Source organism: Arachis ipaensis, chromosome B05 (genome assembly GCF_000816755.2).
Source record: "Arachis ipaensis cultivar K30076 chromosome B05, Araip1.1, whole genome shotgun sequence".
NCBI classification, from domain to species: Eukaryota; Viridiplantae; Streptophyta; class Magnoliopsida; order Fabales; family Fabaceae; genus Arachis; species Arachis ipaensis.
In genome coordinates this window covers 2,859,568-2,872,028 of record NC_029789.2, presented here as the reverse complement: position 1 = coordinate 2,872,028, position 12,461 = coordinate 2,859,568, and the positions used below count along the sequence as shown (strand labels likewise).

General features: G+C 36.5%; 1 protein-coding gene across 2 annotated transcripts; it reads left to right on the top strand.

The window, feature by feature from the left end:
* On the top strand, nucleotides 9,154–12,461 carry LOC107642480 (plant intracellular Ras-group-related LRR protein 4). 2 transcript variants are annotated; one of them, XM_016345850.2, is made up of 4 exons: nucleotides 9,154–10,230; nucleotides 10,386–11,302; nucleotides 11,392–11,594; nucleotides 11,882–12,461. In XM_016345850.2, the coding sequence occupies exons 1-3, from the start codon at nucleotides 9,549–9,551 to the stop codon at nucleotides 11,545–11,547; spliced, it is 1,755 nt and encodes a 584-aa protein (XP_016201336.1). In that variant the 5' UTR covers nucleotides 9,154–9,548; the 3' UTR covers nucleotides 11,548–11,594; nucleotides 11,882–12,461. The 2 variants fall into 2 exon arrangements, with proteins under 2 accessions (XP_016201336.1, XP_016201335.1); XM_016345849.2 differs by having other exon boundaries at nucleotides 9,156–10,230; nucleotides 11,909–12,451.

Below are 12,461 nucleotides of genomic sequence, written 5' to 3'. Positions count from 1 at the left end.
TTGAATTTAGTCTAAAGATAATATAAATAAAGTCTGTATTATATTTCCCAATGCTATGGTTCAACATTGCGGTTACCTGTTTTTACTTATTTACTAACAATTGCACTAGAAGGAAATGATCTTATAGGAAAAGCAAACTTATGTGCATTAAAAACTTCAAGTTTTATTCTCCCTAAATTGTATTGTTAATAAGTGTTCTTGTTACTTGTTAGCAAAATTTTTCTATTTTTGAGTATGCCTTTTTGATTCTCAATAATGTCTTTTTTTTTTGGTCAAGATTCTCAATAATGTCTGAATGATGAAATATCTCTTCACAAATCGAAAATCTCTAATTGGGTTTTAACCATCCAAGTAATTGGTCTAAGTAGTCTAGAAACATTAACAAGTCACCATTTAAAGGGGTAATTTAGACTAATTACTTGGATAATCGAAGACCGATTTGGAATTTTCAAATTGTGGAAGGACGCCTTGTCTTGTGAAAAAAAAAAGGTCCGGATTGAAAATGACATTTAATTTTTATTTTTAAGGTTTTGAGAAAATTTAAGGAACAACCATAAAAGATTTGAAAAAATACCAAATTTAAAATGATAGAATATTAGTGGTGGCAAAATCATAATTTTAACATTATAGCCCAATTTTTTATAATTAATATTTTTTTCTTCAAAATCTACAATGTTTTTAGTTTAAGCTTCGCACCAAGTCTCCTGGGAATAAAACAGGAGGTCGTAGAGTCCTTACGGGCCTATATGGAAAGGTTCAACAAAGCATGTTTGGAGATTCAAGACCTGCCCACCGAAGCAGTCATCATGGGGCTAGTCAATGGTCTCAGAGAAGGTCCCTTCTCACAGTCCATATCAAAAAGACACCCCGCCTCTTTAAATGATGTACAGGAAAGAGCCGAAAAATACATCAATATGGAAGAAAACGCTAGGCTAAGAGACCCAAGTTCGCGACTCGGGCACCCTCCCTCAACGAAAGAGAGGGAGAGGGAAGCGAAGAAGAAGGAAGAGCCCGGCCTTGATAGGCCAAGAAAATATCACTCTTATACTCCATTGAAAGTCCCTGTAGTGGATGTATACAGAGAAATTTGTAATACCGAAAGGCTGCCTCCTCCCAGGCCCATTAAAAATAAAAGAGGAGGGAGCCGCGGTGATTACTGTGAGTACAATAAAATATATGGGCACTCCACAAACGACTGTTACGACCTTAAAAATGTGATAGAAAAGCTAGCCAGAGAAGGTCGGCTTGACAGATATCTCATAGAAAGGTCGGACAGTCATGGAAAAAGAAAGCGAGATGATATGGACAAAAGAGACCCACCACCGCAAACTCCGGAAAGACATATCCATATGATCTCAGGAGGGTTCCGGACCTCTCACAAGTCTTCGACACCATAAGGTTGCACGGGATGAGACTAAATCCTGCAAAGTGCGCCTTCGCAGTGGAGGCAGGAAAATTTCTAGGATTCATGCTAACACAAAGAGGGATTGAAGCCAATCCCGACAAATGTAGAGCTATCCTAGAGATGAAAAGTCCGACTTGTTTGAGAGAGGTCCAACAGCTGAATGGCCGACTAGCAGCTCTCTCCAGATTTTTGGCAGGATCAGCACTAAGATCCCTTCCGCTGTTCTCCCTACTGAGAAAGGGGCATCAGTTTGAGTGGACTCCCGAATGCGAGGAGGCGTTCCAGGAGTTCAAAAAGTTTTTGAGCCACCCTCCTATCTTGACCCGACCTATAGCCGGAAAAGACCTCATCCTATACCTCTCCGTGGCAGACAGGGCTGTCTCAGCAGCCTTGATAAGAGAAGAGGAGGTCAGGCAACACCCAATCTACTTCATCAGTAAAGTTCTACAGGGCCCTGAGCTAAGGTACCACAAATTAGAAAAGTTCGCCTACTCCTTAGTAATAGCCTCTCGAAGGCTACGACCTTACTTTCAGGCTCACACAATAAGAGTCCGCACGAATCAACCCATGAAGCAAATCCTCCAAAAAACGGATATTGCAGGAAGAATGGTACAATGGGCAATAGAGCTCTCCGAGTTCGACTTAAAGTATGAAACTCGGACGGCGATTAAAGCCCAGTGCCTCGCCGACTTCGTTGCTGAATATGCAGGGGATCAAGAGGACAAACCGTAATATCTCTTTTAAATTCCCTTTTTATTTTTCCTTCTACGAAACGCGCCGATTTAAGCTCGACAAAACGTGAAAATCCCATGAACCGACCTAGATGGTCGTCAGGATAAAACGACGAGGTACAAGTCGGCGTAAAGAGGCTATAAAAGTCGATCATGATAAACTCGGAAGCAATCCGACTCATAGGTCGGAAAACGAAGCCGAGTAAAGCTAAAATGAATCGCAAAAGTAGCCTAAGTCACGAAAAACTCAATAAAACAAAATTGAGCACTAGGAATAACAAAAAGAGATAAGGAAAAACTACGAAAGAATAGCAAGGCTACCTTAAGGAAATTCAGAAAAGCAGGCAAGCCCCAAAGAAAAGGTTTTTTTTTTCCCTAGAAAAGATCAAGGAGTCAAAAGAACCACGAACAGAAAAAGCATGCGCACATAAGGTAACTCAAAACCCTTATCCAAAAAAGGGTACTTATTTTTTAACTTACAATAACCCTTATAAAAAGGGGAGTCGTGAAAGGACTCGTCAAAAAGGGTAAAAAGCCTCCGACCTTGAATGGCTCGAAAGGACACCCACTGTTGCTTATTATTTAGCCCACTGAAGGGTTTGGTCATATGGAAAAGGTAAAAGAAAATCCTTAGAGAAGTCGGAAACTCTAGAGCCTGGCTGATAAATTGATAAATTTTTAGAAAACCCCAAGAGTTGGGGTGAAGCTGGGTGGGAGCCACTCGGCAATGACGCAATACAGACATTTCAAACTCTGAAAAAGGGAGGAAAACGCCCAAACGAGTGACCATACTCTCATACATAAAAAAGAAATGAGGGGCCGTCTCGTCAGCCCTCCCGAAACAAACCCGGTCTTCTGGACCCGGGACTACCAACTCGTACTTGGGCTCATCTTCTTCAGAAGTACAAATTCTATAGTGAGTACGAAGGTGGGTGATAAATTCAGTGTTAACGGAGGGCTCCTCCCCTAGAACCGTAACGTCTACCCACTGGGAGAGAGCATCTACGGAAGCCATTTTCTTTTCTTAAAAAAGGGGGTGACAAGAAACCTACAAAAGAAAAGAAAAATCAACACACGGTCTCTAAGGGAAGGGGCACGAAACTAAAGCCTACAAACCAAATCTACCTACAAGATAAAGGCACGCAAATAGAAAACATGTCACAGAAGGGAAAAAACTAACCTTTGAGTCTGAAATCAAGACAGGAGGAAGTAAGAACCTTCGAAACGCAACAATACAGCACGAACAAATGCAAGGGAAATTTGAAAGATTGTAGAAACGAAACAACGAAAGAGAGGGAAAGTATTTATAAAGACGTTAGGGGCATAATGGTAAAATGGGGGCAGTCATTAATGAAGATGCACCGTTACCAAGGCCATTAAATCTCTACACACACCCCTAACGGACACGATGCTTGATTAGACGTAACTGTCAGAACCGAAAGGTCAAGAAAGATCACGTCGGTTCCTAAACCATCACGTCGGTCCTCCTGCAAATCGGCCAAAACCCCGAGTTGAATACTCGAACCCAACTCTTAAAAAGAAATTGGGCTCGAGTAGGGGCACTGTTCATACCCTGGCCCAATAAATAGGGCCCAAGATCTAAGCAAAGAAGCCCAACCCAAAGGGTTGGCCCTCCTCCAGTACCAGCCTTCGTCCCAGAAGTCGGTACTAAACACGACCTGCTCCAAAGAAGTCGGATACGAGGGTTAGCTGGCAGATAACACTCATTCGAATGAGTAACTGCCCCTAGAAACTCTCTAACCACTTCATAGAGCCATATCTTAACCTCCCTAAGATATGGGAACGGTTATCCGCCTAAAAAGGTGGCACTACTTCAGCGGTGGTTATTGGTTCACCACTATAAATACCCTGACTTCCCTCAGGTATCACTAAGTCCAATACATTCTAAACTTGCTTATACCCTTGCTAACTTAGGCATCGGAGTGTCTTTGCAGGTACCACCCCCCATTCTTTCACACGTGCAAGTCGGACGGAGGAACACCGAGTTTCGGGCAAACGCGATAGTCTCCTCCCTCACACGTTTGGGCCTACCAACGTCATCCGGCCCCCCAATCTCTGGTTACCCACCGTAACAATAGTATTATTTGAAAAAGTAAAAATGGATAAATTTATACTAAAAGTATATTCAAAATCAAGAAACGAAAATCTAAAAATAAATAACAATTATACATCAAATATTTAAAATAAATGGTTTCACGATAACTTTTATTCCTTTATTTGTTTTACGTGTGTTTTTTGATAGCAGAGTTCAAACCATATTTTCTCAATGTTCACTCCCAATAATTTTGCTGTTCTTAGTATTCTGAACAAATCATCTTTTGTTACAGAAAAAAAAAGAATATATTTGGTTCTTTTGATCAAAAACTGAAAATTCCTACTATGATTATGCATGGATGTTAAATTAATTTGCTTGTATTTTGCCCAACACCCACTCGTGTGCATGATGAGAAATCAATATATCATGATTTAGGTTTTAAATATATATCTGAAAAAAATAAAAGAAAACTCATTCACTAACACGACACACAATAATAAAATAGCTTCATCTATATGATAAATTCATCAATAAAAAAAAATGGTTAAACCTCATACTCAAAATTACATTCCATGCATTGTCACAAGTTTTTTTTTTAATTTATCTATGATATTTTTTATTTAACAGGCCAAAAATTAATTCGTCACAAATCTAAATTCTATTCAAAGGGTATGTAATATCACAACTTTAATTCAACTAAAATTTGAGAAATATATACTATCACTGTTTCACAGTTGATTAATCAAATAAAAACTGAACTATACATCTAAATGTTTTGTTTTCTGAGAAGTATATAATTTTACACACACATATATTATATGCATATATACACATTATTGATTCATTTCTCTAAACGAACGGATAAGAATTGAAGGTGTTTTGTGAGGTCAATAGTGTATTGGATCCCGCATCTCAATAATTTTTCATATGTATTGAGTGAAATTGGAAAATGTATTGTATTATACATACCCATATATATAGTAGACAATTTCGTAATTGAAATATGTTGAGTTATATGCATGATGATATGATTGCATGAATAATGAATGATAAGGGGGGCAAGGCCTAACAAGATAACATAAGGGTGAAAGGTGTACCCGACTTTCTCTCACATTGCCTTATATACATTAAATTTAACATCATTCATGCTATTATATTATTCCTTCAATGAAGAACTAATAAATTTTCATTCCCATAAATGAGCAATGACATTTATGGCACCACTCATATATGGCAGCAGGGTTGTTATAAATACAAATACAAACTTTCAAATTGTAATAACAATATAATTAAACAATTAATTAATTTAAATTAGTTGATTAATCGGTTCATTCTTTTATTTAAATAAGTGTCGGAATTTAAATTTTATACATTGTATACAATAATTAATTAGACAACGATAAATTTTTAAATAAAATTCAAATTTATAATCGATTAATCTTTGACTTATCGAATAAAAGGATATTTCAAAAATAATAATAATAATAATAATAATAGGGAATATTTAATGTAGGGGCATGTATATATGAACGTGTTGTAGTTTTAGGAGAAATTGATTTCTTTCAAGGTGAAAACTCAAGTATAGTTGACTTCACGTGAAGTTGATAACTGAAAGTTGTTAGATAATTTGACTAATTTAACTAAATTTTCATCTAACAGCTCTTAATTATCAACTTCACGTGAAGTCGACTGCATCTGAATTTCCACATTCTTTTAATTGGTTTCGTAAAATATGATTTTATTACCCTACAGAGCTTAAATGGCTCTAAAAAATGTATGTAAAAGAAAACTTCATATAATATAAATCACATCTTATAAAATCAATTAAGAATATTTTATAATATCTGGAAGCTTCTTTGATCTTGAGCGTAGAGTGTGTATCTGCAAAAAATATTTTAATACTCAAGTTAATAGAGAGATATAATTATATAAATCAGTTAAATAGTGGGAAAGATTTAGAGTTTTTCTACCACTCACTTTGTGATCTTTTGTTCGTTTTATAGAAAGATGATTTTGATGTTATAACAAACATAGCTTATTGAGATATAACTCGACTTAAATTAGAACGAAAATATTTTTGTAAAAGTCGTATTTATTTACCGTATGTTATATTTCGGATACTTATGTAATTATGAAATTTAATTTGGTAAAATTTTTTGAAAAAATATTTATATTCAGTAAACTAAAAAATTTATATACTTATAAATTAAATGAAGTTAATAAGATATAATGGAGAAGCAAGGCATAAGGGGGGCAAGCGAGTAAGATGAAGATGGGCTTCGCCTCTATGTGAGGGGACATCTATTGGCATAGCACGTGACTCTCTACTATTAATCATTCATTTAATTACATCAACAATTTAATTAAAAGCCTGCTGCTTATGTTTTATTTTTATTTCAATTTAGGGCATCAAATTAGGATTTAGATGGTCTAAATTTTGAATTTTAAATTTTATTTTAGAGAATAAAATATAATCTATCATCATTTATTTTGTAGGTAGAATAAAAAAAAATATAAGAGATAAAATATCTAATGGTAAAAGATTTTATTTTACTGTAAAAATCTAAAATTTAAAGAATTCAAATTCTATTGGAAAAGTAGCAATATTTCAAAGATTTTTTCTTTCTTTTTATTGGGCTAGATTTTTTTTATTTTATTGGGCCATACGGACAAAGACAAGATGCACTATTTCCGGGAATTGTCACGCTTTTAAATCACTCTCATTGACCGAAAAAAAAAACAGGGAGATTACCGTTAGTATCCAGCAGCATCAAATATCGATATTAATTATCTTTTATTATTATTTTTAATTATTAACTTAATTATTTTAATTTAATAATATATTTTAATTTATATTTTTAGATATTAATTAATAATCAAAATTAATAAATTCTAATAATTTTTTGATATTTCTCATAAATTATATATCTACGAATGAATTCAGAGCATTATAGTGGTCTTTTAATTATAAATAAAGTGATGAATTGCCAATTTCTTATTATACTAGACAATAAAACCACGTCGTTTTGATAATATAGAAATATAAACATTCTACTCACATTTTGATTGGAGTTTTTGTTTTGGTTGAACACTAAAATTAAAGGATGTCATTTTATCATTATCTAACATGATAAAAGAGTCTTAATTTATCATTTTATTTGTTGAGTTATAATAAATAAAAAGAAAGACTATTATGATATCTAAAATTTAGATTTAGAGACGATAATAATGTAATTTAGATTTACAAGTTCTTGATTTGGCTCGGTCTTCATAATGCTATTCTTACGGCAGAGTTTTGTTTGGGTCGTGGTTTAACTTTATCTAGCACCTGTCATCGGTGTTAGAATGGTTCTGAATCCATTCTTCATTGTCTTCGGGAGTGTCCTAGTATCAAGGAGGTCTGGAACCTTTTAGGCCTGTATTCAGATAACTCGAATTTACATGATTGACTCTACAGAGGTGCAAGGAGTGGAGATGTTTTTTTTTTTCTTTTCGACCATCTGGTGGATTTAGAGAAGCAGGAATCATGACTTATTTAATATAGATGATTCATAGAGTGCTAGTAAAGTGGTGAGTTTGATTCGTAGTTCAGTAAGGGAGTTTCACACTATTTTTGCTATGCATCAATCTCAGTCTCCTCCTTCACTTTATTTGCATTGGGTTCCACCTCCAATTCATTCTGTTAAATTGAATTGTGATGCTAGTTGGTTTGCTCCTTCTGACTATGCTGGTTTTGGTTGTATCATTCGCAATCCTGATGGAGGTTGGTTGAAAGGTTACACTGGAAAAGTCGAAGTGTGCAGTGTTCTTTTTGCTGAACTGTATGCAATTTGGAGAGGTTTACTTCTTGTTTGGGAGAGTGGATTTCGTAAGATTATTTGTGAAACAGACTGTTTAGAAGCTCTTTTTTTGGTAAACCAAAAAATGCTTGGTAAGAATATTTTGAAATGGGATTTGGCAAAGCATATACAGGATGTTATGAATTAGAATTGGAGAATCTCTAATCTTTTAATTCAGAGGACTGTAAATAGTGTTGCAGATTGTATAGCTAAAGCAGCTGCTTTTATCGCGAACATTCACTCGAATTGGAGCCAACCATGGAATAAGCTTCAACATCTAATAAATTTAAATATGACCCTAGCCAATTAATTTGATTTTGTCTCTCATTTTTTATCTTTTCTATTTAATCACCAAAAAAACTAAATCAGTGTAATATTGACTAAGCACTATAGAAATTTAGTAGAGAAAATGATCGTGTGTGTTGTTGTGGGGTGTGAAAATAGTGTGAGTAGCAGTAATTTGAGTTGATCTATAATTTATTGTCAATAACAAACTCTTAAATAAAATTTCAATTCGCGAGTAATTAGGCTTGACTAATTGGGAGATACTATAAACAACTACAAAAAAACGTAGCTGCCAGCTGGATACACCCTTTGAACGTGTAACCCTTCTCAGCTCCTGCACCTGTCCCCAGACTCCCCACTCCCCATCTTCCAATCTCCTTTTAATCTTAACTTTTTTTATTATATTAATTTTTAGCAAAGTTATAATACTAATAATAATAATAATAATTCTAACGGTGATTAGAGAAAAGGTTAATGATGGTTATTTATTAAGAAGTGCAAAAACCGAAGAAAACACTGACACTCAACTCAAGTGACCAAAATAAGCAACTTTGATGTATCCGATGCTTTGCCAAGTCACCATGATTGGATTTCATTCCACTATCCAAGTCTTTCTTATCCAGTAACAAAATGGAAAGCAAAGCACTTATTGCAACATGAATGAATGAGAATCAATCTGAATCTTGGAGTTGGAGGGAACATTACAGCTCCTAATTCTTCTTAATACATAACCAACGGCATTTAAAAACCGTTAATAATACCGCGGGCGCATAACCCCTCTGTCCTCTCTCGTTATTTAACTAACATAACAGGGGCATATCTGGAAACACAATAAAAAAACTGCCGCATAAGACAAGAAGAAGAAAGGAGAAGAAGAAGAAGAAGAAAGGAGTAAATATTAGTAGCAGAGAAACCCGCAGATCTTGTTCCATTCTCTCTCACTCTCCTCTCAAATTCTTCTCTTCTTCAATTCAAAAAAAAAGAAAAAGAGAAAAAACTCACTCCAAAATTAGCTTCGAACAATCAACGAAAAAACGGAATTGAAATTCTTCTGATTCTTCGCTTTTCCTTTCCATTTCCAATTTCAACTGCGAAGCGGCGTCGTTTTTGCAGCTGGGTGTTTCGTGATGGGGGTAAAGTTTTGAGCTTTGGACCCAACCATAATTAAAGTTCTGTTTTGTTTTTAGTTTCTGTGAATTGCTGGGAATAACGTGATTTCGAAGCTAATAAAAATGGAAACTTGGTCGTCGGTGGACACGGTGGTGGAAGAAATAATGAGGATTCACAGATCCTTACCTTCTAGACCCGCCATTGACGAGGTTGAAGCTGCGAAGGTTCTGATTCTGAACGTTGACAAAGAGGACCAAGCGAGAATTGAATCCATTTCCAGGCAGAGTAAGGGTCCCGAAGTGCCTGAAGAGCTTTTCATGGTGCTGCAAGAGATGCAGAGAAGCTTGGTTTATTATCATAGCAAGGAGCAGAAGAGGGAAGCACTGAAGCTACTTGATCTCGAGAATGTCCACTCTCTGTTCGACGAATTGATTCAGAGAGCTTCAAGGTGTGTTTCTTCCAGTCCCTCTGCTTCTAACACTTCGGATTCAAGGAAGCATGGTTATTCCAATGGCTCCGCTTCAACTGCTTCTGTTTCGGCGAGCTTTGCGGCGCAGAGTTCGGCGTCTGCTTCGGGTTCTAAGGCCGGTTTTGACGCACTTCCGAGCTCTTCTGCTGCTGGTTCTTCTATATTGTTCCGTGCGGAGAAGGAGCTTGGGAAGGCTAAGGAGTTGGTAACAAGAGATGATAGTTATGTGAAGAATTCAAAGTCTACATTCTACTCTAATGGATTTGGAATTGAATCAAGTTTACCATCCAAGCCTCAGATATTGGATCCATCTCTGAAAGCCACGACAAGTACAGGTAAAACCATATATGCTTCTCATTTCTTTACAATCGAATTGGGTTATTATTCTTATGATGATTTTGATTATGTTTAGGTAGTCATATTGGAACTTGGATTGTTTGAATAGGTGGTGATGGTTTTTGTTCTGATGAAATGAATCTTTGTTGTGCAGGCCAAGATGGTAGTGATAAGTTAAGTTTGATAAAACTTGCTAGTTTAATTGAGGTCTCTGCAAAGAAAGGTACTCGTGATCTCAAGCTGCAGAACAAATTGAAGGACCAGGTTGATTGGTTGCCTGATTCGATAGGGAAGTTGTCGAGTTTGGTCACACTCGATTTATCCGAGAACCGGATTACGGCCCTACCTGCCACCATTGGGGGCCTTTCATCCTTGACCAGATTGGACCTGCATTCGAATAGGATCACTGAGCTCCCGGATTCTATTGGAGGTCTCCTCAGCTTGGTCTTTCTTGATTTGAGGGGAAACCAGTTAACATCACTGCCTGCTTCTTTTGGCAGATTGATACGGCTTGAGGAGCTCGATTTGAGTTCGAATATGCTTCCAGTGCTTCCCGATACCATAGGGTCACTTGTTAGCCTAAAAATATTGAATGTGGAGACAAATGATATAGAAGAAATTCCACATTCTATTGGTAACTGTACCAAGCTTAGAGAGCTTCGTGCCGATTACAATCGTCTGAAGGCCCTGCCGGAAGCTGTAGGAAAGATTCAGAGTCTGGAGATTTTGTCTGTCCGGTACAATAACCTCAAGCAACTACCTACAACAATGTCGTCTCTGATAAACCTGAAGGAACTTGATGTGAGTTTCAATGAGCTCGAGTCAGTACCGGAGAGCTTATGTTTCGCGACCTCTCTTGTCAAGATGAACATAGGAAACAATTTCGCTGACATGAGATCCTTACCAAGATCTATTGGGAACCTTGAAATGCTCGAGGAACTGGATATCAGTAACAATCAGATACGAGTCCTTCCGGACTCATTTAGGATGCTCACACGACTACGCGTCCTACGAGTGGAAGAGAATCCTCTTGAAGTTCCACCAAGACATATAGCTGAAAAGGGGGCACAGGTAACTTCCCTTATCCGTCTAGTTCTTTTGGTATTTCACTATAGACCTTTCTATTTTTAGAAATCACAATCACTCTTGTTGTATCTCAGGCTGTTGTGGAGTACATGACTGAGCTAGTGGAGAAGAGGGATAAGAAAGATGTAAAAACCCAGCCACTTAAGCAGAAAAAGAGCTGGGCTCAGATCTGCTTCTTCTCCAATTCTAACAAAAGAAAGCGTGATGGAGTTAATTATGTGAAAACCTGAAATGATTTTTTAATCACACCATTGTTGGCATGCAACAGATCCCTTGAGTAAGTTGAATTCGTTTTCCACCACTCGAAGTAAGTTATCAAACTCAAATTAACTCGGGAATCCTTACTAGTTTACTAGTTTGTGTCCCAACCTGAGTTTACGAGTTTAGACGAACTGTCGAGTTTGATAACCTTGTTACCACAAAATTTACTCGTCTCGTTCCGTTTTATGTTACTATCACTTATCGCTTATCCCTGTAGCGATCGACCGGATAAGTGACAGTAGTAACGGAACGAAGGGAGTAGTTGATGAAATAGTCCTAGCTGTAAGTTTAACCATTGCATAGTTGTATCTGTTGTTCTGTTTGTATCAGGTTCCCTGGTTGTGACATGGCTGGATTTCTTCTGGAGGGAATGATACAATGGCTGCTGATATCTTCTGTTTTCCCATTTGAGAAAGATATGAAGTGAAGGGCGAAAAAGAAAGAAGAAAGGGACATAGATATCTGTCATTTGCAGTCAGTAACATGAGCAAGACAAAGGGAATGGTACAACAAGAATGAATTGGCAAATTTCATTTGCAAATTTGCTTTGACTTGGCTGCACAAAATTGTAGTATATTTTCTGATTATTTTTTCTTTTTCTTTTTCTTTATTTTTGTATAATTTGATTTTTCAATTTTATCTCATTTGTATTTGTTGTGTAAGTGTTGTCTTGAAAGCATAATTTGTCAAAAAGAAAAGTGTACAATAGGCAAAATGGGAGGGTAGTTGGGGGAGAACCGAGGTTGATTATGTACTATGTCTGTGTCTGAATCTGTGTCTATCTATGTATTTGTGTCCTCAAATTGTTGTTTCACATTCACTCTCAGCTGTTAAATGAATAACATTTACCTTTATGCCACTCATATTAATGAATATGCTACTG